This window comes from Plectropomus leopardus, chromosome 17 (assembly GCF_026936395.1).
Source record: "Plectropomus leopardus strain MGB_pleo_1.0 chromosome 17, ASM2693639v1, whole genome shotgun sequence".
Taxonomy (NCBI): Eukaryota; Metazoa; Chordata; class Actinopteri; order Perciformes; family Serranidae; genus Plectropomus; species Plectropomus leopardus.
The window spans coordinates 10,055,095-10,082,150 of NC_142192.1; the positions used below are offsets into that span (position 1 = coordinate 10,055,095).

General features: G+C 40.0%; 1 protein-coding gene across 1 annotated transcript; it reads left to right on the forward strand.

The window, feature by feature from the left end:
* On the forward strand, positions 1-26,489 carry rnf19a (ring finger protein 19A, RBR E3 ubiquitin protein ligase). The gene is made up of 10 exons (XM_042506087.2): positions 1-174; positions 12,139-12,987; positions 17,502-17,710; positions 17,857-18,001; positions 19,077-19,239; positions 19,473-19,587; positions 19,820-19,978; positions 21,176-21,395; positions 21,513-21,656; positions 22,906-26,489. The coding sequence occupies exons 2-10, from the start codon at positions 12,383-12,385 to the stop codon at positions 23,708-23,710; spliced, it is 2,565 nt and encodes an 854-aa protein (XP_042362021.1). The 5' UTR covers positions 1-174; positions 12,139-12,382; the 3' UTR covers positions 23,711-26,489.
* The last annotated feature ends 567 nt before the right edge of the window (positions 26,490-27,056 follow it).

Here is a 27,056-nt window from a genome sequence, read left to right on the forward strand (position 1 = left end):
TCTATTATGTTCACCGGCTTCACAACAACAGCCAGACTCACTCGGGGAATTTACGCTGGCTGTCCTGGGAAGTTTTCTGCAACTCATTTTCAACTTACACCGTTAACTGAGAGATGGGGACAGCGGTGTACACTCGTGTTGTCAAGTAAAAAGAGACGCGGTGGGATTTAAACGGTAAGAGTCCGAATAATCCTTCTAGCGAAATCTAGCTAACGTTTGGTTAATATCACACAGATCACAACTTCCTCCTCTTCGAGGCTGACGAGCAGCTAGCAGTTTTTAGCTTTGTTAGCTTGTAGACTCTCTTCGTTAAACTCTGGGTCAGCACAAAGCCTCTTGCTGGCGGCAGGTAAAGTTTTATGACCGTTAATGTTGCTCCGATATTGTCGATTTAACTGTCCGGTGAGTTAGCAAACACTTTAGCTCAGCTGGTCAGCAACTCTATAGGCGATTAAAGTTGTGTGCTAGCTTCTCTGCTAGCCAAATCTTGTTTTCGTTAGCTAGCAGGCTAACGGTGATTAGCCAGGTGTAAAATGTAAACAGAATTTGGTAATTTCTCTACTGAGCGCCAGATGACACATACGGTGCCTTTTTCGTTTTCTTGTGAGCTATTTAAATGTTGCCACTACTTGTAAAACAGGGCATTTGTGCGTGGATTGTGTTTTTTTTAATGCCAAATCGTTCTCATTTTGTTACTTTGTACTCACGAGTTAGGGCTTTAAAAGACGTGGTTACCCATCTGAAAAAAGCGAACTCACTTGCTGTATAGAAAAGGTCTACACGGCTAAAAACTCGTGTAACCTTACTCTACCTTTATGTTGCATCCATAACTTAAGAGCCATGTTCACACATTAGTGTGATGTTGGAGCACAGGATGGTTAGTTTCGTTTTCACGGGGAATTTTGATAAGTTATCTTGGCCCTTCAAGAGAAAGGCTCATGACATTGAATAAACGTCATCAAGGCATTAAGATGAAAGGAAAAACGAAAGGAAAATGAAAAATATAGACTGAAAGGTGTGGACTGAAAATTAAACTTATCATATTCTCATGAGTTACTCATTAACTGCTAATTTTAAGTTATACAAACCAAAAATCAAAATATATAAAAAACAAAAATGAAAAAGAATTAACAACAGAAAGACAAAAAGTGAAATTACTACAAAATTTAAAAAAAAAAACCATTTCGTACAAAATAATAATTCTACCCCAGTTTTATATTTGTTCACCACTTTAGTTGTAAACAATTTTTTAAATATTCAAAGTGCATTACATAGTCTCTTGTCACAATGAGCTGGTGTTTTTGACAGATACACATCTATTCTTATGTTTGTCCCTTTTTAAAATCACAGCTATTCCCCGAAATTTGTAGTTTCTCTCTCTAATTTAAAACAGACTTTAAATACAGTTAGGAAATAAAATGTGTTTTTACTTTGTAAATTATCTGTGCAGTTTTAAAATTAACAGATGACAAATCTTTGTAGAACAGATGGCAGAATATGGATTTTCATTAGGATTTAACATGCTATATACACTGGCATAAATGCAGTCAATGTATAGGTCATTTAGTGCCCTGTTTTAAACATGAATCGATTTTTCTTTACAGCAAGTGTTTTTCATGTAAAGTTGAAGTCCAGCTTGTGTCTGAGTTTAACATGCTTTTTTACAATGTTTTCTTTTCTGCTGTCTCTTTTTATAGTATCATCAATGTTTTACTGAATAGATAACATATCAATTACTGGGAACAGCCCTGCCTCATTCAATGTGTGATTTTTATAGCATACCTGTGAAATTAATCCAAGCCATCCACACTAGAAGATTTCTGGTAGTGAACCATTTTGCTTTGCTTCCTCGAATGGCCCGTTACTGTTTAACTTCCATTATAGTCTCAAACTTGCTTAAATTAACTGCCTGAAGTAGTTTATGCTCCTAAGTTTGGTAACATTTTGGGATCCATGTGTTTGTTGAAAGGACATTACTTCAAACTCAACTCATGCCATGATTCAGTAACTTGTCAGTGACATTTCTCATCACCAATTTAACTGACTCATTTGAGTTTTAATGAAAGGCAGTATATTTTCAGTCTTTTGTTCTTAGCTTTATGCAAAAGTAACATGTAAGGTTATTTTATTGCAAATTCAAAAGATTTTTCATTTTACATAACAGACACCTTTGCTGTGTCACTTCTTGACACAAGGGCTTAAACCATCACCAACACACCCTAATTTGCAAAACAAACAAAAAAAAAATCTTAACTAGGGCAAAAATTCTTCAGTTTGAACTAGTTTCAGGTTATCTGACCTAAATTTGTTGCTCAATTGTACAGGGGACAACATTATAAGACCTCATGTTGAAAAAATGTAAAAAAAAAAAATAATAATTTATAAGAATAGTATTTTAGATATGCTATTTGACAGTCTGTTTTTTATTCTTTCCAGAAAAAACAATATTTGAATGGGTGAAATTCATATTCATACTTGTGCAGATGAAAGAGCCCCCTGTGTGTATACCAGTAAATATGCTGTTTTAGCCCCTGTTTTTCAAAGTTCCTTGTATACAGCCAACCGAAACATTTTATTTTAAGCCGTATTTGTGTAATCCAGTGATCATCACCCTTCAGTCATTGGTGTGAATGTGACACTGACTGACAGCCAGGCAGCAGCTTGTGACAGAGACACACACAAGACCCATGGGCTGTAAATGGAAAGCAAACATTTGCTATTTTGCAATAATGCGTCCTATCTGCAGACACGGTCTTGACTTTTCCTTTGGATTGATGAATGAGCCAACAAACGTTTGCGCACCAGGGACAGATGCTCTCTGACTATTTTGACTGTCTTTCCTAGTTTCATTTGTGTGTTTTGGTACCAAAAGAAGGCCAAAAAGAAGAAGCACGATCGCAGTTTGTGGTTATCTTGATATTCCTCTTAATCTACGGGGAATTACAAAGAATTAACAGCCATGTGGATACAGATGAGATTAACTTGAAGGTGAAGTCTTCTAATGGAGATTGTAATTGAAGCATCGAGAGAGAGTCTATATTTATACAGGTAAATGTAAACAGCTTGGCTTTGTGTTCAAGTCTTTAAGTTTAGCACTTTAAGTTTTCTTGCTAAATATGTTCAAAGGAGCCAAGTCAGTACATCAGTGGCTTGGATTTAACACTGAGCCCCAGCACTGCTGGTTAATTGTGAGAAGCTGTTGGTCTGCAATGTAGCACAAATGGACCAGGGCTGTCCTCATCACACCACCCATCTGCTTCCTCCCCCTGCTGTTTTGGGGGAAAAGACTTAAGTAGAAAAAGGAGACAGTGAAAAGACTGTCATGCTGTGTGATCAGATGATGCGTGATGTAGAGGATTCATAGAGTGGATTCACCCCAGAACACCCGTATACGGCACTACGTATAGCTCGGGTATTGCATTCTTCCTTTAGTTTCTGCAGGAGTTTCTGCAGTTCACCTCTGCAGGAGGGTGGGTTTACAGCAGGCAGTTTTTTCTTGATTGGGTTGCTGTTTTGTTTGCCTCATGCACAAAGTATGGCAGCAAGGGCACATGATTACCATTGCAGGAACACCACTCAGTCTTGCTTCCAATTTTTCCCAGCAGTATCTCGCAATATTGCAGCAAAAAAATTCCCATTTGCCTCCTAGACCACCACTATAAAAGAGACATCTATAAAACTTTTGACAGGACACCTTGAACTACAAACAAGGTCATATATGACTCTTTCCGTTATAAATTCATTGATCCATGCAGGTGTTAGATTTGTAGAACTTTATTTGAGCCAAGGGAAATTATTTAAAAACCAATGATGTCTATAAGGTTTGTTAATTTGCAACTTTTTGGCTAAAAGATGGTGACATGAAGCAACACAGCAGAGGACTTGTCACTGCTAGTTCTCTGATGTTGGTTTGGTGTGTCCGAGAAATACTTTGCCACACACCAGCATGGTAACAACAAACTTCCTGAACATCCCAGATAATATCCCAGATAAATGACTATGTGAAAGGAATTGTTTAAACATGATTTGATAATATAATATATACTGAAAATCCTGACCAAGATTTTACAAACAAATCATGTGTGTACATTACTGCTTCTTTACAGAATAGCAAGAAACTCTTTACTCAAGCTGTGATTTAAATGAATGGGCAATAACATTTAGTTTTTATAGAATACACCCATGATGTGCCTCTTCTCCTTTGTTGTCCCTGTCAGACCCCCCACTGAGTGACATAGATGTCCCTCTATGCAAGAGGCAAATGGTATCTCTCCTTCTGTTGCCGAGGCAAACACAAACCGTCTTTATTAGCTGTCTCCATGGTGCCGAATGGATAATTGGAAAAATAATACAACCTCATGTTTAACTTGCTTTTTGGCGTGATAGACTTTTTTTATACTTTAGAGAATTTCATTACCTAATCAGTGCAGTCTATGCTGCATCCTCAGTTTTACTACCTCATCATAGTGGACATAGATAGATACAGTGGAAAAGTACCTCGCTCCGTTAGCTGTATGTCAGACTGTTTTGTAAATAGTGCTGAAAACAGTCACAGAGACATTGGCTCCACTGCCTCGTCTTCCCACTCTCTGTTAAGCGTCAGACATTATTATTATACTTTGGCTGGCAGATAATAGGCTCAATAGAGATTCATTAAGTTACAGGGTTATTTTGATTTCGAGCAGACAGAAAGTTGGCCCACACCTGATAATTGCTGGCCAGTCTTTCAATAACTTTTTTTCCCCAGTGTGAATTTGCTTCAGAGGGATTTGGGTGTACACAGTAGCAACGGTTAAATAAAGCTGAAATATTTCCTGTCAATGTGGTACATAAACAAGTTATGTAAAAAGTAGCTTTTCTAAAGAGTTTGTGATTCAGTCTTCGAGCTGTTCCCGTGGCTGAAGCTGTAATAACTGAATGTATTGTCATAATCAGGAAGTCTGTTCTCTGGCTGGAATGTCACCGGAAATTAGCGTACGTGATGAACACTCTTCAGCTGAAGAGTTGGAGACTTTTGCTTCCAGTACTGGAAGCTGATTGTTGTATGTTGGATTTCTTTGAAGGTAGGCATCTACAAAAAATGACAAAATTCCTGGAAGCTTACATCATTTATCCCCAAATTTAGACATCGGCATTGTTAAACACAGCAGGGATTCTGTATTAATACACTACTGATTACCATAAACCCATCTGATCTTGATAACACACCATTTTTCAACGTTATAAACCAAGACTTAAAATCAGGGGTATTGTGTTGATAGTGTGTCAGATGATGTGCAACTCTTGAAATTGCAGGATTGTCAGAAATGTGATAAAGTGGAGCTCCAGCTTTTGTCAAAATCAGGAGAGGTGGATTACAAAAGACCAAAACTCCAGTCGGTATGGATGTAATCCAAAGAGACAAAAATTCTTTTAATTTATTCTTGTTTCCCATTTTTACAAGCTCCACGGTGAAAGCAGGTTATGCAAGTTAAATTTCTGCCTAGTAGATTCAACAGGATGAACAAGTGAACAGTTGCAATTATTCTGGAAAGTACATTGTACACTGAAATGACATCCCATATCATGTTGATCTCATTGGTATGTAATATTTTTGAAAGCACTGAATGGTTCAAGGAAACATTTTAATGTCAGCACAAGGTTATATATTTGTTATGAAATTATTCCAGAAAAGGAATCGCATCTGCAGTGGGGACATGTTTACTGTTGCCTTGTTTCATTTTCTCCCCTGTTTACTTTGGAAATAGAAGAAGCGTTGTGGAACATTATTCATGTGAATATTCAGGAAAGTATGTTTCTTTGGGAAAGGGCTTTGCTCTGTTAAAAGCTTATTCATAGTGTAAAAATACAAAACCTATTTGTGAGGCAGGATTTGACGTGATGGTGTGGACTCTCAGGCTTGTAACATAAAACGCTCCATTGCAGTTTGGTTATGCACCTAATTGTCTCTTTGCAAAATTACAGGCATTAGAAACCTGGATTTATTTTGTTTATTGCCTCTCAAGAGCCAACATGTTATTGCTTCGTGGTCTGGAGGGCCATACTTGTTAAAACCATTACCACTGCAGCCCTAAGTGTCACTATTTCTTCCCCATCCATTTTGACATGTAAATTATAGCGTGACTCCCAAAAAAACGTCAGCAACCTTGCGCCGACCTGTTTCTTCAGTAGAAACCCGCAGATTTAGTCATACTACAATGGCAATCATGATCAGCTGATGCAAAGTCTGTGATTTCTTTTGAGAGTGGACAGAAGGTTGAAACCATTTATTCTGCCGCAGTAGGCTTCCTGCCCCGGGGTCGTCTCAGGAACTAGGACACCATCCCAGTGTGTGAGCCGCGGTTGCATGTGATTGCCCTCGAGCCACAGAACGTGAATACATGCATGTGCGTGCACAAGCCCAAATGCATACACACACTGACCACAGTCACATGGAAAGTCCCACTCACTCTTGCTACAGTGCAGAGGCAGGCTTTTCCAGTTTAATTACGCCTTGGGAGTGTAATTTCACATTCACTTGCGGGTAGCTTGAAATTGCTCCTCTGTCTTGTTAAAATTTCCTCTTGCTCACATGACTTGGCTAGTTGACCCAATACCTCATCAAGCTTTGTAATGATGTGGAATTATAGTGTTAGGACATCACTTTAGCCAGTACCAGATAGCCTTCCAGTGGAAGTTATTAAGTTAAAGGGGACCTTTAACTTAATAAAGCTCCCCTTTAACTTACGTGGGACCTTTTAGTTAAAGGTATGCTTTACTGTGTTTTGTGGCTTTATATATAATGTTATGAAGAATATTTATATTAAACTTCATCAAAGTTTCAGATAATTGGGCAAACATTTGTAGAAAGTGGCATTATTCGCTGTTACAGACATTTCTTGACTGCTACATGTTAACGTCAGGAAAACATGTAATCTTTGTTGCCATTAAAATTCTCCCCTCATGTCATATCCCTGCTGGAATATGTCTAGTTGTGTTTAGAAGTTCTTATTTGTGATTTTTCATGGTGAAAGTGCAGCTATACAGTCATTCTCTGGCTGCAATGAGGGCCACGTTACCTCCTGTACCAGCGAGACCCTTACACAGTGAGAAACCATAGGAGACTGGGCTTTTTAATGAGGGAGAGTTAAAGAGACAGGAGCTAAAATTTAGCATCTAAGACAGAGGTTAAATACAGGTGTTCCTGCAGAGACAATGATGATGAAAGTTAAGTGTTTTTTTTGTAACATTAACATAGGTACGCATGTTCTGGTAGAAACATAGAATACAAGTATTAACATGAAAATGAGCATAACAGGTCCTCTTTAAGCTATCTGATCAGTAGACTAATCATTAGAGAAGCATTGATTTGGTCCAAGACGCAGTTACAGTACTTGAGGATGACTGAAAAATTTCCTTCTAAAAAGTTTTAAGTAGTTGCTATTAAAAAAACATTGTACTTTACAGAATTAAGTATTACAAATCAGAAAGTTAACAAATGTTGCCGGATAATGTGAAGCTACTGTTGCAGCTACATTTACCGGCAGCAATATTGTGCCATGTCTCAAAATTCAGCACAGTCTGTCTGTGAGTCAGTGAAATCGTTGTGTCCTCATTTTCTGAGGGAGATCCACAAAGAGTCGTGACACACCTCAAGGAGCCAACGAACTCTCTGATGTGTCGTCTCACGTCACCTCGCATCAACTCATGTTGCCTTACCCACTGGTGTTTTGTGCTGCTTAAATTTCAGATGTCATACGCCGGTTTGGGGTTTTAAATGTCACCCTTAAACTTTCAGAACAAGCAATTAAAACACATTATTCTTTCCAACTTGGCTGCAGTGCTAATGACTTAATTACATGTAATTATGGTTTAGACTTTTTTTCAAATCATATTTATCTTTGGTCACAAATGTTTAACTTCAGTTAAAGTCCACCTCATGTTTATTTTATTTTTTTATTTTTTCCAGCAGATTCTTTTTTGAATCACAACCAAATTGCAATTGTATGGCCTTCACTGCCACTAGATCTTTAATGTCGGTTTAGTGTGTCTGGGCTTTAAGATGTCATTTATGACATCTTAAACCCACCTGTCATTCAAACTGTACTTAAGTTTTCCTTGTTATGAATCAAAAAATGGACCTACTACTTGAAGTATTGTTTCCAAGTCCTAACAGCCCTTTTCTCACTTTTTATATCACAGAAATCCCGTGGTATTCTGAATGTGACCTTAAATAAGGTTAAAAAAACTAGATTTTTAATCTGCTCATATTTTACAGAGCTTTCATGCTCATTGTATCACAATCACGGTGTGCGGAGTAGATTGAATGTAAACACTTCAACAACGTGCTGGTGTCTACTGGATTTGATTGCTAGTTAGCATCTATCAGTTCTGAAAAAGTTATGACAATTTGCAATTTAATATAAATTCTCAAATCAAGATGAGACATCAAACAGTTCCAAGAAATCCTTATTGGCCAAACGTCAGGTACACTGGTTAAGAGATCAGAGAGAGGATTTATAATGTTCAGAGAAAAGTCTTTAAATAAACATGCATAACGAAACAAACACCATCTTTCAAGTACCCAAAACCCACCAGTGTCCTCTGTGTACTTCTGCAGTACAGTTAGCTCCATAAATGTAGCAGGTCAATGACTAATGATTAATTGGTTGACCTGTGTCAGTAACCTGTTCTCTGCTGAACTGGTTCCAATTCAGCCTTTTTCAGACACGGATTTTTGTTGCATAAATGTTGCAAAATTCATATTGGTTATGGAGCTTATCTTTGGGCTCGAGGGGTTGATTGTTTTCCCTTTTTCTAGTGTGCATACCTATTTGTTGTTAGTGAGATAACTGCTCATTTGCTTAAGAAGGTAAGGCTCACTCGTCTTAAGTCTCATCTGTGGTATGTTGTGTATCCCACTACCAGCAAACTGTAGGAGCTGTTATGTTGCAGAGGTGATCAGGGAGGTGCGACAGCGGACGTATTTGGACCTTCTGTCTCATGTGGTTAAGAGCCAGTTGAGATGGATTGAAGTTTACCTCTTAAATGCACACAGGTCCATTACAAGTGCTACTTGTAATGAGATTCTGCTTTCCACCTCTTATTTTTCTAAGGCTGCACTGAAGAGTTAAAAGCTTCAAAGCATCATTCATAATGTTGACGTTTGAATTCTAAGGGCATTTTTCATATTAGGTACGATGGATTCATACTGGCCTGAGTACAATTGCCCCCACTCTTCACTCCTCCACCACTCCACTTTCACATTAGTGACATTGTTCCGCACCAGAGTACATTTGTGTCATTATGTACGTGACATTTTTGTCATGCTACAGTGTAGAAAAGGCCCCCGTACACAGACACTGCTGCTCCAGGGGGTCATCATCAGCGGGGACCAGTGGAGCAGGGAGGTAAAATTCTGCTTCTGGCCAAAGGAGGAGATGCTGATGTCCGGCACGGAGCACTTCGCCTCCCGTTGCAGCTCAGACTGCAGATGAATGGTGGCTGCAGTGGGTTGCGCCAGCATCTGGTATAGAAGCTTTAGAAATAAACTAAGACTGTCTCATAATTAGTTAAAAACTCCTTGTAGTCGTGTTAAATAGCAGTCCACTTTCATGTTTAGATAGAATCGGTGTTCATACCTGATTCGTACCGCATCGCAGTACATGAACTACACTCCAGAGCACCTTTAGCAGTTTGATACCTTAGCTTTTGTCTGAGTTGTTTAGCAGAGATCGACTGTTTAGGAGCTATGAGTTTGATTTACACTACACAGTACAGGTTAGACATTGGGCGCATATCCCAAAACACTTTCTTAATGTCGGTGTGTTTTGGTTTCATGTACACCTAGCGACGTGCATCTCAGTGTTAGCTGTCAATGCAGAATTATTCAAGTAAGTTTTGAATTGATAGGGAGAGTCTAAACGTGCACTTTAGGCACATGCTGATTGAATCTGGCCTCAGGCTGTGTAGCTAAAAAGGTAGTATTTTAAAACTCCTCTAACGCTTAAGTAGCCATAGTAAAACTTAACTGCCGCCTGCGTGTCATCACGAGGGAAGAAAAAACGCAGCCAGTCAGGCGAAGGTTTGTAGGTTATGGGAGTGAGTGTTGGTGCTTTGCAGGATTGCTGTCCCAGTTGAGATTTGCAGCAGGCTTGTTAATTAGTCACCTTTTGGCTCCCACTGGAATTTTCCTGAAATTAGTCCCTAATGACAAACACACACAAACACAGTTCAGAGCATACAGATGGGAAGGGACATCATTTGAAAGATCAATCTGCAGCTACAGTTTTGAGGACAGGACCAGTCAAAGCAAACTCTCACACTATCACACTGCCCCTAAAACTTCCCTATTTGTCAGATTGTCAGTGCAACTCAGAGCCAATTCTGAAAAGCATGATTTTGATCTCTTGCTCAAATTCCTGTGGCTTAAATCAAGTGAGAAATTAACCATAAGATGTATACAATCTCTTAACTAGGACATAAAATGTCCTGGTTAACAGATTGAATGTTTGTCAGGGTAGCGGTAACAGTGTGCTGAAATGAAATAACAAACCCACATGGTAAATTGTTTTGTGTGTCTCAGTCAGACAGTAAACTCCAAGGAGAAGCAAGTATTTTTAAAATGCATCTCATAGCCCTCAGCTGCAGCACCTTTTGCTGATGTCAGTCGTTTTGTCTGTAGTGCTGCGTTTTATGTGTTTCCAAATTACAAAAGAGACGTATTTAAGGTCATAAATAAAACATACATTTTATTAACTTAAGCTGAGAACACAAGAGTCAAATATATAATGTGTTATTTTACCACACAAAGGATTTTAAGTCATCAGACATCTGGATTTTTAGTTGTCAGAGAAACAAGCGGAGCAGACATTAGTGGCCTCTTGGCTCCAGCTCTGCTGTGCTGAACAGCATTAGAAAAACACATTTTTTAACATGAAACTGCTCTATTCAGTGTTTCTAATGGTTTACATCACCGGGTCCAGTTGTTTTGGAGAGGAAAAGGCCTCTGTGGATAATTCGGCTCCAGGTAAAACCCTCCTGAACACTGAGGAGAAGGTGACTGCAATGACAGCATCGCTTTGTCTTCTGTTATTGTTTTTATTGAGACCCCTCGCAGCAGAATCTTAAGGTTATTGTTGTTTAATGCCAAATTATAACTTGATTTGGCCATGGTAATTGTTTTTAAAGTGGACTGTTCTGCAAAAAACAGGTCACCTTAAATATCTGCAGGCTTTATGTAGCAGAGTTTAAGGCTTTAGCCCTCAAATCTCTTATTTCCCAACTGAGTCTCTGACTAGCTAAAGCTGTCATTTTTCCAGCATTTTTTTTTCATCTGGAATGTGGGTGTTGTTGCTGCTAAATACTGAGACCTTAGCGCTCATTGTGCTCCTGCCATTAGTCGGCCTCTTTAGGAATCCGTCCGAGGCGGAGATGTTTATCCAAAACATGTGAATTAATTAGCAGGGTAGAATCTGTCATTTCCATGAAAGCCCGTGTAGCACCACACCCACAAACTGTGTTGATTTATTTCAGCTTCTCATTGCTTTGAAACGATTACTACTGTAACTACTTATACTTGTTTGGCTCTGTTGAGCATCACCTTCAAACATCCTTCACATCCACTACAAGACCACTCGAACACTGCTTTCAGAGACGATGAGTTATTTGTTCACATTGTGCAAAATAAGAGCATGTGGAAGCACTTGAGTCAAGGTGTGGCTGCTCTGGAGGCACACTGACACAGCTGTGGCCACATCTGAGATCTATGATGGGAAAAAGAAATGCAGGATTTTTGTCTTGTTTTGCCTACACATGACTAACACACACTCTCCAGGGAAAGTCTGCAGACAATTTATGTAAGCGGTCTCACATACACAAACACACAGAAGATGTGCCTGAAAAAATGCCTCAAGCCTGCCAGAAAACTGTTAATTATAAAAGGGATGGTCTCTCTTTAACACACGAGCCAGAGAAACACTTCAGTGATAGCGTGTTGTCTTAAATTTTGTCAGATTGCACTGTTGTATCTCCAGTTGATTGGTTGTTCTCCATCTTGAATCATCCAAATGTTTATGTTTTTGCCGCAGAACATTAAAAGTTAATGCATTCAGCCTTGGCTCAGTACCTGATTTGTTGTTTTGTTTCTGTCTCTGTCAGGTTGGTGCTCAACATCTGAACATCTACATCTCATCTCTGTGCTTCAAACTAAGGACAGAGCCCACCACAGACTTACAGACCTCCTGTACCAGCATCCAGCCACTATGTCCTAGCTAACCGCGGCTCAGCCCCCTCCCCTGACCATCCTTTCCCTCTCTCCATCCTCCTCCCTCTCCCAGTCCTTCATCTCTTCACCTGATGTGGTGATTTCTGGTCGTACCCCAGCAGCGCTCCTTCTGGCGTGATGAGCAGCCTGCACCAGCAGCATCATGGCAGCACAGGCTCAGAGCGAGATCTTCACTCTGCCGCCTCCTCTGTCAGCCTCCCTTCAGTTAGAAAGCCCCCCAAAAAGCGGCGTCTGTCCCTCCACTCACTCTTCGGTCGTCGACGGCGGCCTGACCGCGACCCCAAGCGCAAATCCAGGCCTCTGCAAAGTGCAGTTGGAGTGGACGGCATTGTCAGCACAGAAAGCGTCCAGTCGGAAACTGTGCACGATAAAACGTCTGCTCACTCTGCACCCGGTGTAGCGTCAACTTCATCAGTGTCAGGGTCATCAGAGCTGCTGGAGTGCCCTCTGTGCCTACTGCGCCATGCACGTGAGCGCTTCCCAGACATCATGACCTGTCACCACCGCTCCTGCGCAGACTGCCTGCGACAGTATCTGCGCATCGAGATCTCAGAGTCTCGTGTCAACATCTGCTGCCCCGAGTGCTCGGAGCGCTTCAATCCCCATGACATCCAGATGATCCTGGGGGACCGAGCTCTCATGGAGAAGTACGAAGAGTTCATGCTTAGGAGGTGGCTGGTGGCGGAACCTGACTGCCGCTGGTGCCCGGCCCCCGACTGTGGGTAAGAACGACAGCTGCGGGATTATAAAGACAACTCAGTGAAAAACACCTTTTAACAAACTGCTCTTTAAGTTAGAGAGAGTGACATGATGGTTTTCCATTTTTTTTAGTCTTTTAGACAAATGACGGACAGGTGTAACTAAAGCATAGGAACAAGTTTGAGCTATGTTTTTTAATATCAATTATATCCTCTTAACATTTATGGCAACAAGACCAGTTATAGCCAAAAAAAAATATTTCCACACAGACTACAATTTTTATTTTAATATCTCTATTTCGGTTACCTGAGATGTGCCTGTTGTGTTGTACTTCTGATGGAACAAATACACAAGTCCCAAAATAACATGCCGAGCAGGTACATTAAAGAAACTTCAAGGCTGTAATCGGGCCATTTGTAGTTCACCCCAGGCTCTGCATTGATGCCTGGGTTATAAATAACTGGCAGCAGCAATAGACCTGTTTATTCTGTCAGCCTAATGAGTCAGCTAAAAAAGACGCAAGCAGTAAGTGATATGACGCCTATTGTTATCATACCGTACCTGACATTTTTCTTACCACATGATGGTCAAATGCTGAAGAGGGACTTAGATACATGCATCTCTAAATAGAGGAGCGTATAATTAAACAGTAAAAAGCAACTCAGACCCGTTATGAATAATACTAAAACTATATATGAGTAACAGTTAGTCATGCTATAGTGTTGCAAAACTTAATATTAAGTTGTTAAAGTCAGATATAATATGAGTAAAGCTTGTAGTGCCTGGTAAAAATAATAATCATCCTGCCCTCATATGTTATTTACTGTAAAGGACTTATACAGTTCACAAACTGTTTTGCAGTAACACTGAGTAAACCCATAAATTCTGTTAAAATGAGACTGCAGAACCAGACAGAAAAATCAATGAATAACTTTTAAAAAAGTCAAAACAAAGTTTAGATGACCAAATCCAGAGTCATATTTTTTTTTTGAAAAGGCCATAAATATATGCCAGAAAAATCAGATGACAAAGTATACAGAGCAGCAGAGTCCTTGACAGATAGAAAATGTGGTTAATGCGAGGGACTTTAATTCCAGAGATCTGGGTTGAAATCCCAAATCCTACCTTTCCAGTTTTTAGGATTTATAAAGCAGCTGAATGCACACTGTTTACATGAACTGTAGCAGATTATATTAATAAGCACGTTTGTGTTAGCTTCATATTTCGACATCGCGAGGACACCCAGGAAGGACATGTAGCTGAAGGCCAAAATATAACAAGATTACATAATCTTGAAATTCTTCTTCTTCTTATTATTATTATTTATTCTCATAATGTTCATTGTGGTCCTAATACTGCATTGTAAATCTGAGTATTTAGGAATGTAAATTATGATCTTGAGGTCAGATGAGGTTCTGTAAACCCAAGTCCTCTCCCTCAGCCACAGCTTAAAAAAGATGTTATTGAAACTCTGGCGATTCTGCGAGGGAGAGATTGTTGTTCTGGTTTCCTCTTTCACGAGGAGGTGACAGTGTAGGTGAGGGTCAGGTCAGGGTCTTGTATCTTTGGAGCCGATCGGGATTCAGCAGTTTGCTCACAGGGGCCCGAGCTTAGGCTGACATTATACTCTGCGTGCTCACCAGGTCACCTCGCTTTACCTGTTGTTTACTGCACCTGTAGGCCTTGACAACCACCTTGCACACGGCATAATGAAAACTGCTCATCTGTATTTGCAGCAGCTTGTTTTTTTTAATGATGCAGATGCTGGCTGTAGCGATTAACAGAAAACTATTCATGAATAGGTTCTCATAGAGATTTGAAGCAGTTACTAACCATGAGTTTGGTTTTGAGTGATTGCTGAGTTCAGTAATCTCTCTCTCTCTCTCTCTCTCTCTCTCTCTCTCTCTCTTTGTTGCATAAACACTGCTGACCCTGTATGTTGGAATAATGGCTCTTTCATGAGCTTGTTTCAGCTCTTCTTGCTCTCATCATCTAATCAGTTTGTCTCTGACTCACTGTCACACTCTCCACCCGATGTTGTCGCTCTTAATTGTTGTGTAATTGCTCTCGCAAGTTGCTGGGCTGTGTGTGTCAAGCTCCGCAGTTAGATTTGTCAAACATAAGAATCCTCTGAACAAATGTTTGACATTAAGAGATAAATAATAATAATATTTTTTTGCTGGGTAGATTCTTGAATTTACAGTGGTGTCCTGCATAGTTCAGTGTACATGCACATACCAAAAGGTCCATTTGGAAGTTCTCCCATCCAGTTTACGACTTACACACCATATGCCATCAGTTTGCCTCACTGAGGTGTCAGTGGAGACTGTCTGGAAATTGTCTAGACTGAATGCTCTGTAGGTATACGGTGCCCACACACATTACAGCCAATGCTGGACTGCAAACTTTGTCAGTTTTTGATGAAACATTGATAAAAGCCCTTTTGACGTCCACTTTCTCCACAGTTTTGGTCACTGTTGAGTCTGTTATCAGCTGATATTCACTTCATTCATTCAAGTCTGTCATTAAATACTTATCCCACTTTTAAAAAAGCACTTTATAAATTATGGGCTGTGTTTATTATCAGCCAACAGCCATGGTCTGTCTCAGGTGATGCTACGTTTTTTTCTCATGTAGCTGTAGGACTGTAGCCGACTCAGAATTATGTCAGTCGAATCAGATTTGGCTGTTTATTACATATACTTTGTTCCCTTTTTTCCATATAGAGTTTGAAAGCCACTGAATTCATTAATCTAAAAATAAGGCCTTAACTGGTATGAAAATGTCACAAAAGAACAAGCTTTTTTTTCATACCAATGGATACTTTTATTATGACATGAATGTGTGTTTTCCACGTTCCTCTCTAGGATGTTTTAAAATATTTTCAACATTTGAAGAAGATAATGTGACTTTTAAATAGATCAAAAAGGTAATGTTTGATGTCACAATGAACATTTAGGCAAAATTATCAGTGGTGTCATATTTTTTCTCAATTTCATTTAGAGTGGCATAAAAAAAGTCTTAAATATAACTTGAACTAAGCCCTGACCTGAGTTTGGCTCTGTAGCTGCCTGTATCTGGGGAGAGCAGCATAAAAGTGAGGGGTGTTCACTCTGCAGCTAAATTTTGGGACCGAAACATCCCCTGGAGTACACTGCACACTGACTTACCAAAAAAAGAAAAAAAGCCTGCTCATTTTGAAGAGTTCTCTAACTGATCATTTGAGTCTTTGACTTTCAGAGAGCAGCCCTAATTAGCTGAATAAGCAGCTCTGTCTTGCTGCAAGTTTTGCTTTACTGCATTTTATTAATTATTTACTAAAATACATTTCTAAATAAAGATATTAGGCTGTATGCTTACAGTATTTAAGTTACTCTGCAAAAAAAAATCATACAAGCTGCAGACGCTTACGTCGATCATTTACACTGGCCCTTCCTGCTTAATTTGCTCACAGTGATATCCAGTATAGTCCAGTTAATATATCTAACATTGCGTTTGTTTTTATTTATCTTCTGTTCCGATGTTCCCATGATGACCCTGCTACGGCTGCAGCAGTCTCAGGGTTTAACTGTGGTTGTCATACGTGTACTAACCTTATTTATAGACCTGCTGCTCTGCTCTCCTTTCTACAGTATCTAAGGTGTTCTGTTCAATAGAGTAATTATAAATGTTTCATCTTATCCATTATAGCTGCAACAAGTAGTCAGTCGACAAAAAAATAATCATTAGTGATTGTATGCAATGCAATCACTTAAGTATGCATAATTTCTGCTTCTTTCTTATTTATATAGTTTTAAACTGAATGTGTTTGGGATTTGAAGACTTTGATGGACATTTTTGACTATTATCTTGTTAAACCAAACCATAAATTGATTAATCTTGAAAAAAAAATGGTCAAAGAAATTGACAGTTACAGCAATCGTTATTCGCAGCTCTAGTATTATACTCAGAGGGACACAGGTAGGCTTATGAGTCAGCAAGCGAGGGGAAACAATTGCTGCACTTCATTTTTATTATTTTCACAGATGATAAAGACATTTATTTACGGCAGTAATTGTGTTGCAACATTTTCTATAGTGTCCGTTTGTCAAGTGGTATTAGATTCACATGTTCATAACAAAACGTGGACTTTGCCTCAGTCATGCCATGTACATTTTAATAATAGCTCTCACTGTTGATTAATAAGGAATATTATGGAAATATGCATTCATGCAGAACTGATTGTGCCAGCTCTGATTATTGTAACAGCTCATTGGTAAAATCATCATGGAAAGTCAGCTCATTTCCTGTGTTTATGGAACAAATGCTTCTCAGGGTGTTGGGTTCCTGATGATGAAAGTAGAAGTGGTGTATAATTTGTAAGTTTATTGAATTTTTGTATTTAAACATACTAGCAATGGCTGACTCCACTTATATTCCTGCCCCCAATACATCTACACTTGTTATTTTAGCCCTGCTGACCCCTAGTGTTGGGCTGAACTACTACACGCTTTCCCACCTGCTAATAACAACCATTCGATTTTTTTTCCTCACTCAGTTACGCGGTCATTGCATTCGGCTGTGCCAGCTGCCCAAAGATCACCTGTGGGCGTGAGGGCTGTGGGACAGAGTTCTGCTACCACTGCAAACAGCTGTGGCATCCCAACCAGACATGTGACACCGCACGGCAACAAAGGGCCCAAACCTTTCGGTTGAGAAGTTTCAGGTCCTCCTCCCTGAGCTACAGCCAAGAGAGCGGAGCTGCAGGTAACAAATGAACACATGCACACAAAACCTACATACATTGCAGCACATTCAGCACGCTCATTACCTTTTGCAGCCACAAAACACAAGCCACAGAAAGGCTGTGTGCTAAATGCTTCTCTTGCTTTCCCTCAATCAACATAAACCAGGTGATGACATCAAGCCATGTCCTCGTTGTGCGGCCTACATCATCAAGATGAATGATGGAAGCTGTAATCATATGACCTGCGCTGTCTGCGGCTGCGAGTTTTGCTGGCTCTGCATGAAGGAGATCTCTGACCTGCACTATTTAAGGTGAGACAAACCTACAGAAGGAAAGAAATTGCACTCAGTAGATTTGTGTTTTCTATCAGTGTTTCATGGGGTTTTTAAAGGGTTTTTTTGGCATTTTGCTTTTTATTTGAGGAACAGGAAACATGATGAGAGAGAGGATTTTAATTGTGCATTGAATTTCTGTTTGTTTGAGTGTGAAAGTTCATTCTTGACTTATGTCTAAATAATATTACGACAAAATATTCTTATCTCATGGTCCAGTTACTAGATGTTTCCTTTTTTTAAAGTGTCTCTTAAAAGTATATACTATGGCAGAACTGTCAGATACTGTTAGTAAGCATAATATTCAAACTTGGCTCCTCCTTCCTGCACTGTCTGCACATATAATGGAAGGTAATATTGTAGGAATGTAACTTTTGTTGTAATTGAAAGGCCAATACATTAGCAAGCTAAGTGCAAGCACCTACCTGTCCAACTGAAAACCTACCTGTCCTCTGCGTCACTCTTCAGTCCCAATCTTTCCGACCACAGCAAATTAAGAAGAAAATAAAAAATAAAATACAGGAAGAGTGACAGCAGATAAATACACCACAACACACTTTTAGTGGGTTATAAGTGATGATTGAGAGGGATTACTTCTGTATGAGTCATTACATTATTTTAGGAAACTCCTGCATAATATACTTTGTTTTTTTTTTCTCTACCCAGTTCAGGTTCAGTCAACAATTTAGCAGCTTACAGCTCATTAACTGTTGTGATGGGAGGACCTTTTTCAGCAATGCAACCAAAAAAAGACCTATATCTGACATTGTATTTATTGTTGGTTTTTGATGCATATTTAGTCGTTGATTCTTTCCTCTGTGTACTGATAGTCTGGAAATAGAACTTAAGTTTAATGATTTTATTTATATAATAAGTTTTTTCAGAAGCACAGACCATTGTTTCAGCTGTTTTTATTATTTTTGCATGATCACTTTAACCTATGTTTCAACCCTAACTTTAGCAATTATGGGTAACATGATACATACTTAAAAAAAAATCTTCTCTCTGTTTGCCCTAACAACCATTTTCCTCTCTCTCCCTCCAATCGTCTCAGTCCGTCAGGCTGCACCTTCTGGGGGAAGAAGCCCTGGAGCAGAAAGAAGAAGATCCTCTGGCAGCTCGGCACGTTGGTGGGCGCGCCCGTGGGCATCGCCCTCATAGCTGGCATCGCCATCCCTGCAATGATCATTGGCATCCCAGTCTATGTGGGCAGAAAGGTGAGAGTCAGACAGCTGAGGAGTGATACCGAACAATAGCCAACAGTTTATTCAGATAAATGGAAAGCATAGAACTATGTCGTGACATTTAACACATGTATATAATCTAAATACATAACACTGAATGTACCTTTAAGCATGCATTAAAAAAATCTAGTTTGTTAAATATGTGGCCAATGTGGTCAATAATGTGATTCAATTTAAAAGTAATTAATAATGATTTTCCTTCTCAGATCCATAATCGCTACGAAGGCAAGGACATCTCTAAACACAAGAGGAACTTGGTGATAGCTGGTGGCGTGACGCTGTCTGTTATCGTGTCACCTGTGGTTGCAGCTGTCACTGTTGGTAAGAATGAAGTCTTTTTCTCTCCTTCACCATCTGTTCTTCGACAACTTTTCAATTATTTTAAAGGTTTTACTTTAATGATTGGAGTTTGTAAAATTGTCCCAAAAACATTCTTCACATGCAGTTCTTGTCTTTGCTTTGCAGTGTCTGAAAAGGTGAATGTCGTAGATTTACCACTGAACCCTGCTAAAACTTCCACTCTTAATGTGTGTTTTTTCTTTGTGTTGTTTAGGCATCGGTGTCCCCATCATGCTGGCTTACGTTTACGGAGTTGTCCCAATCTCACTGTGCCGGAGTGGCGGCTGCGGGGTGTCTGCCGGCAATGGCAAAGGAGTGCGGATCGAGTTTGATGACGAAAATGACAACATAGGAAGCGGGGCAGCAGCCACAGGTGAGCATCTCTGACAAAAGAAGTGCTGCTGATTTTCTTCACGTTCCCAAAAATATGCAGAATATACAGTAAGAGGCGAAATGACAACGTCAACTTTAGCTTTAACTTAACTTTATCTTTGTCACATGTTTCATACATGTGAAACTAAGATGTTGTATTTTATAACAAATTTCAGGATATAAAATTTCACATAATTTTGTGCTTATTCTTGTAATATTTAGAAGCACTTGTCAACAGGTAACATGCTTGTTAGTTATGCACCTGTTTGAAGCGCATCTCATATTCCAGTTGAGAGATGGATCCGACACACAAAGTCAGCAGTCAGAGGATTAGACCGTAAAAACTATTATTATTTTCATTCTGCTTTTATTTATTTATATATTTTTTCATTCAGAACCAAATCCAGAAATAAAATTTAGACAAAATACCATCTGCAAATCACCTTTTTTGGCGGTCGTCTGCCAGGTACCCTCGAGTACCGGCAGACCCGATGCAGGACCCTGCTGTAGACTGATTTATACATCATTGTTATCGGCATAATAATCTTGATTAACATCTCACAGTGCACGTGAATAGATGGAAAAATACCAGCAGCTTTTACACAACCAGAACACAAAAGAAGGGGTGAAGGCAGCTGTTTTGTTGCAGAAGTATATCTACACCTGTCAGTGCCTTTGTGTGTATATGTGGATTATTCATAGCTTTGAATCATCAGAACAGTTGATAGGAGGTGTGTGATGGTGTGAAATGACTGGCGCAGTGTCAGGGGTTTTTCCTGTCAACGTGTGTTTGTCAGTGACAAACTGACGGCTGTGTGCAGTCGAGGTCGCCTTTCTTTCCCAGGAGGTGTTTAGGGAGACAGATTGTATTTCTCACAGCTTCTGTCAACACTACGAATGATGATTATGAATCTGAATGACAGCAGGGACTTTGACCTTTCCAGGAACATGAGGTGCGAGACATGATGACACTTATTCACACCTACAAATTTATCAGTCTGTTGTTCCAGGATGAATTTAAAGGCGATAAAAGTCTGAAGTCATTGATTAAACTTGAGAAGAATTAACTTTGCGCCCTGACCTCAGTGATGTTGTTCAGGGTCGTCTGCCCCAGTTCTTCACTATGGCTCAGTCTGTATTTCCTTGCTCTTCATTTTCTTCTCAAAATTAACAAAATCACACCCCCTCTTCCTCTCAGACACGACCTCGGTGGCTGAGACTCGGCTCAACAACCCCAGCCTTGGTGATGGAGCGAGTGTCGGCGGCCTGACGGGCCTCAGCCTGAGTGTCAGCGGGAGCCACATGGAGCGTTGCGGCATGAGCTCCACTCAGCGAGACAACATGAGCGACAACGCCAGCACCACGGCCCTCGCTGGGACCAGCATCACAGGCAGCCTGTCTGGCAGCTGCTACAACAGGTAATAGACCTGGACGATCTCTGCAAATATTCATTGACAAAATTATCCACTTTGTTTTTCAACATGCAGTGACTCATCAAGGCTTGGACAATTTCCTAATTTCCTGGTTATTTCCAGGATGGAGGTGCAGGCAGATGTCCAGAAGGAGCGCTGCAGTCTGAGCGGGGAGTCGGCCACCGTCAGTCTCGGGACAATCAGTGACAACGCGAGCACAAAAGCCATGGCAGGATCCATCCTCAGTGCCTACATGCCTCTGGAAAGGTCAGCAGCCAGAGCATACTCCTCCTGCTGCATCACCATGTTTGTGACCTATTTAAAAAGATTTGTTTTAGTACCTTTTATCAGACGCCCTGTGGTAAAACAGTTTGAAAAAAGTCACTGTGTGTTTATTAGTATTCACTGCATGTAGTAGAAATTGATACAAGAAGTAGGGCTGTTGCAGTGAAGGAACTTATCTGGTGATTAAGAGTGGCTCAACACCCTGATATGCAGTATTACTGCCATTTCTTCTAGTAACTTACTAACATTTATCCTGGTTTTAATACTTTTAAAATGACCAGTCTGGTTGCTTTGATACAGAGAACCTGCTCTGGATGAAGGGCAGGCTGAAGCACATAGAGAGAGAGAGGACAGACTCACTGGTCTGTGTGGGTTCAATATTAATTTCTTGTCCGTTATTGTTGTTGTTGTTTAGCAATGTGACGGTTGGTCTTATATAAAACCAAGCTTAAGTCTCATTGAGATTAAAAATCTCTTTTTTGAGACCTACCTGGCCAAGAGGGCAGCATAAACATTGTTGTAATAATAAACACAAACAATACAAAACCAGCACATTACTGAGTAATATCCAGTTAAAATGCAATTAAAAACAAAACAAAACAGAAACATCATTTGAACAGCAGTCACACTTCACTGACTAAGAGTGCTTTTTTCACTGTCCTTTAAAATGGACTCAAAATCTCCTATAATTAATCAGCTCTGTCAATTTCAGGTCCCTCTGATAATTATTCTAAGAGGGGACACCATATTTAAAATATTTTTATGTCCTTACTCTGGGGACCAACATTTGTGAGCGTGGGCCTTTTTTCTTTTTCTTTTTTATCACATGTATATACACAGATAAGAAGAAACCAACCCAGGGAGAGATTTATATATAAAAAACAACCAATGCAAAAGTCTGTGTTTTGTGCTATTTGTCCTGCTTGTCTTCCACTGTGATTGGACAACTTTCCACTCTTAGTGACCAAAAAAAAAAAAAAGGTAGCATTCAGTGTAGACAAGACACTCAGTGCCTCGCCACACTGCTGACATTTGCAGCGCAGTGTAAATACGTGGCAGTCCCATACAGAAAAGGAAAAACATGAACAAGGCAGTTATGGCAGTTGCTTGCCACCCCCCTCAGTCTCTTTGTCAATTTCACAGTTGTGACAGCCCTAACTGACAAACAGTTGATGCTTAATAATTATGCAAGTGAATATATTGGTTAATTTTTAGTGATCTTATTTTGCAGAGACAACAGTCTGGAGGTGCAGGCAGACGTGGAGTCCAAACAGGAGAAGGTGAGGCACGGCAGCGCCAGCAGCAGCCTGGATGAAGCCAGCTGTAGTAGCAGCACTGCTGGACTCAAAGGTGCTACTGGAGGTACGTGCACGTGTGCCTCCACCTGCTGCTGCGTGCAGCACGACAACCACTGCTGCCCGTCGTCCCCCTGGTCAAAGGAACCCTCCACTTCAGGGGGCAAGAAGAGCAAAGGAAAGCTTTGGAAAAGAGCAAGCAGCAGCAGCAGCAGCAAAGGAGACACAAAGATAAACGAGACACGAGCAGATATGGATCCTCAGCTCCTGGAACAGCGCAGCACCAACTCCTCTGAGTTTGATTCTCCATCTCTGAGCGGCAGCCTGCCCTCAGTGGCCGATTCGCACTGTAGCCACTTCTCATCAGAGCTCAGCTGCTCGGACCCTGAAACCTCAAGACCAGCTCATCAGCTCTGCTCCGCCCCCACAGACCATCACCATCCCGCCACCACCTTCAACGACGTCACCATCACGCCCATGCCCGAGGTGGAGAACGACCGCCTGGAGCGTTACCCACCTCAGAGTAGCCATGCAGCCTTCACCCACCACCGCCTGCTGTCGTCATCTCCACCTGCTTCGCCAAAAGAGGGAAGCAGCGGGACGTTTCTGTACATCAGTGAGGAGAGTGGAGGCGCCGACACAGAGCCAGAGAAGGACAGGAAAATAAAGGAGAGTGTCAAAAACACTGCCGCACAGCCTGTTAGCCCAAAAAGGAACCGCTGTATACAAACGGATATCTGACAGAACTGTTCTTTGGGCGTTAGCAGTGTCACACTGCTAGCTCAGTTAGCCTTATCACCTAATTTCACTCTTAAGTGGAGCGTCCCCCAAGTTTATAACTTTTAAATTTAAATCTAATTATTTTCATCTGCTGTAGAGGCAGGAATATTGTGTGAATGTCAGTTTATACAGAGAGGATCGAGGTCTAAGTTGGAGAGAGATCGGTGAATAAAGTAACCAGTAAAGTCAAAGCAGATCAGTGGGTTCTGTTGTTCAGCGACAGAATAAGAAAGACACGTTGAAGCGTCGACTGCAGCAGCAAGTCCTTTAGCAGGTGGAGTTGAATGTACATGGGCAGGTTGTAAAGTAGGTCATCGGGCAGATCTGCAGAGTCTAAACCTAGTCTAAACTGAATGATGCTCTGAATCCAAGCTTGAGGCAGATCTTACCGTTTTTCTTGATGCTTGCAAAAAGCAGACATGATGACGCTGGATAGGAGCAGGTAAAACGTCTGATAGTCTTTCTGTAGCAAGTCGAGCTGCTATTTAAAGCCTGAACCTATCCTCCCTCGTGACATCCAGTTTGCATGAATCAGGGATCATCACTGTGGTCCACCGCTGTGCCACCACTTTGTTCTTCGAACACCATTAGAAGCGCCACCGCTAAAGGATTGTTGAACCTGAGAGGGACCAGTCCGTGCAGTAGCAGATTTAATTTTTCCATAATCGTCTTTACAAAAAAATATATTATTGTTGCTTATGTTTAAAATGTGACTCCTGTTTTGTTTTGTTTTTCTGTGCTTTGTCTTTACTTATTTTTATTTTCCATTTTAGGAAAGTTGGTTTAATATCGAAGCCCCGTGTTGGGTCCAAACTTTTCAGTATGATCGGGTGGGGAATTGGGTTGACGAGTCAAAACGTAGCCCTTTTTTTAAAAATAATATTGTGGTTTTAAAGGTTCAGTGTGTAGGATTTAGTGGTATTTTCTGTCAGAAATTGTATATAATATTCTCGATTATGTTTTTATTAGTGTATATTCACTTGAAAAAGAGAATCATTGTGTTTTTGTTACCTTAGAATGAGCCGTTTATATCTACGTAGGGAGAGATTCCATGCAATGTTGCACCACAATGTTTCTACAGTAGCCCAGAACAGACAAACCAAACATTTGCTCCCAGATGGGGTCAATTGCATTTTTTGCGTTGGCCATTGTAGTTCGCAGCCCCTCTGTGATGGGCCAAACAGCATTAGAAAAAAAAAGATTTTTAAAGTAAAAACTCTTTATTCAGTTTTTTTCACAAGTTTAAATCACCTGGTCCCTTTATTTTTGAGACGAAGAGACCTCTGCGGATAATTTGGCTCCTGAATAATGAACACTGAAGGAATTCTTACGGGGAGTTCACGTTTGGCGCACAGAAATTTCATCTGGTTGTAATCTCACTGCTAGATGCCACTAGATCCTACACACTGCTCCTTTAAAACATTAGTCTGCACTGGTAAAATAATAGTGTTCATGTGGTTGCACCTGTGCAAATGTAACCAAGTCTTCCCGGCAATCTAGTACATTATAGAATTATGAGAAATATATTTAAGAAAGGGAATTTTAAGTTAAGAAAAGCCCAATTTGTTTTAAAATTTAAACTGTAGCATTTCATACAATTTTCTAGTAATTACTCACTTCATCTGGAAAGTCAACCAAACAATGTATCAGCAATAAGGAAATGAAGCTTTTAATAACTATTCAAAGGAACACATCCACTTAATAATAAAAAAAAAGCTCTGATATAGTTAAAGGTGCAATGGGAAACTCTTTATGTATTAGAGCACATACATCTGATAGTGATTTAATATTCATTAGTGAATGTACAATTATAATAGGGTTTTTGATTCTCCTTCTGTAATATCCAAATCAAAATATACTTTTTGATTCAGAGCTTCGGGTGTATTTTAACTACAATGTGTTTTAAGTTGTTTTTCCTAAATCCTTGCAAATGATTAATGCAAATAATTTTATATTTTTTGGACCCACAGTGCCTTTTTGGGGAAAGATCTTTTGTATAGTGTTTTCTGTTTCTTTTTATTTCCCTATTCTGTATGTCTTCAAATGATAAACATAAAAATCACGAGAGAATGGATTATATTTGCCTCATAAAAAGCTTGTAATGCATGAAACTTGATACTAAATACTCACTTTCCCCTGAGTGCTAGCTGTCCCCCTTAGCTGACCAAAGACTGCTCTCTACTTTAATGCTGGTTTGGGGGCAGTACTTTAAAAACTGAAGACCAAAATATTTGTTTGGGTCATTTTTAAGAATAATATTGAAAGAATGTTTCCTTGAACTAGCCAAACTCAGCTCACTTGTGTTGTTAGTCAGCTCCTGTTGGCAATATAAACCCTGTTTATCCAAAGCAATCAGCATTTCGAGCATCAGATGCGTTCAGCAGCTGTGGTGAATTTCCATCCTGATCACAGATTGCTTTGCTGTGATGTCGGCCAGCCGAGCTCAGCAGGAGCTGTCTGGGAGTAAAGACTCATCAGAGAAAATCTGATGTCGACTAAAAGAGTTTTGGTGCAACTCAAAAGCCTTCAGCTGCAGGATATTCCCACCCTGTTCATGGTCCTTCTGTTAAAAATGCCAATTCCTGTGAGTTTTATATTATTATTTGAAGACGAGTGCCAGGTCTATTTTCTAACTTGGTCAAAAGAAGCTTATGCTATTTGAAAAAGTATATCCCCTAATTATTTGCTTTATAATGTGCATGTAAATGCATATCCTTAAACAATAAAAGTCTCAATCAAGCTTGCTTTTTTGTCTGTATATTTTTGCTGCTTTTCTGTAATGTAGTCATTTACTGATTGTGCTGCCTTGCAAAATTGTCCAATGCATGACATCAGAGCAGCTCAACTTTAAAGGATTACTGCCCCCCCCACCCATGAGCATTTGTATATCACTTACTCACTGTGTTATGTTGAATTTGTGAAGAAATCTTTTTTTGCATGCCTCCAGTGAAGGAAGAACCCAAAAACAGAGAAAATTCTTAATCAGTTTAATTAAAATGGGTCTGTGTTAAATAGCAGTGAAACTATATCATGTTTACCATGTTTACATCCCTCACACAACGTCGTGCAGTATGATCCAAGTCTCATTTTTCCAGTTGTACGCTCAGTACTTCCCTAATAACCCTTTCCGAAAGTAAAAACTCATCTAAACTCTCTTCACAACCAGACTTCATTGACAAAAACTGTAATTTTACCTTGCTGAACATGGGAGCTGCTAATGTACCCTTGCCTCGATCAGTAAGTTTGCTTGTGTCATTATGTGACTTTGATGTTTTAAATTTGAAATTGAATTTGCAGCTCCTGTGTT

Excerpts from the sequence above, each read along its gene's own strand:
- rnf19a (XM_042506087.2), top strand. The coding sequence starts at position 12,383 with ATGAGCAGCCTGCACCAGCAGCATCATGGCAGCACAGGCTCAGAGCGA. Across the intron at positions 12,988-17,501 it reads TGCCCGGCCCCCGACTGTGG|TTACGCGGTCATTGCATTCG; the intron begins GTAAGAACGACA and ends TTCCTCACTCAG. Across the intron at positions 18,002-19,076 it reads TCTGACCTGCACTATTTAAG|TCCGTCAGGCTGCACCTTCT; the intron begins GTGAGACAAACC and ends CAATCGTCTCAG.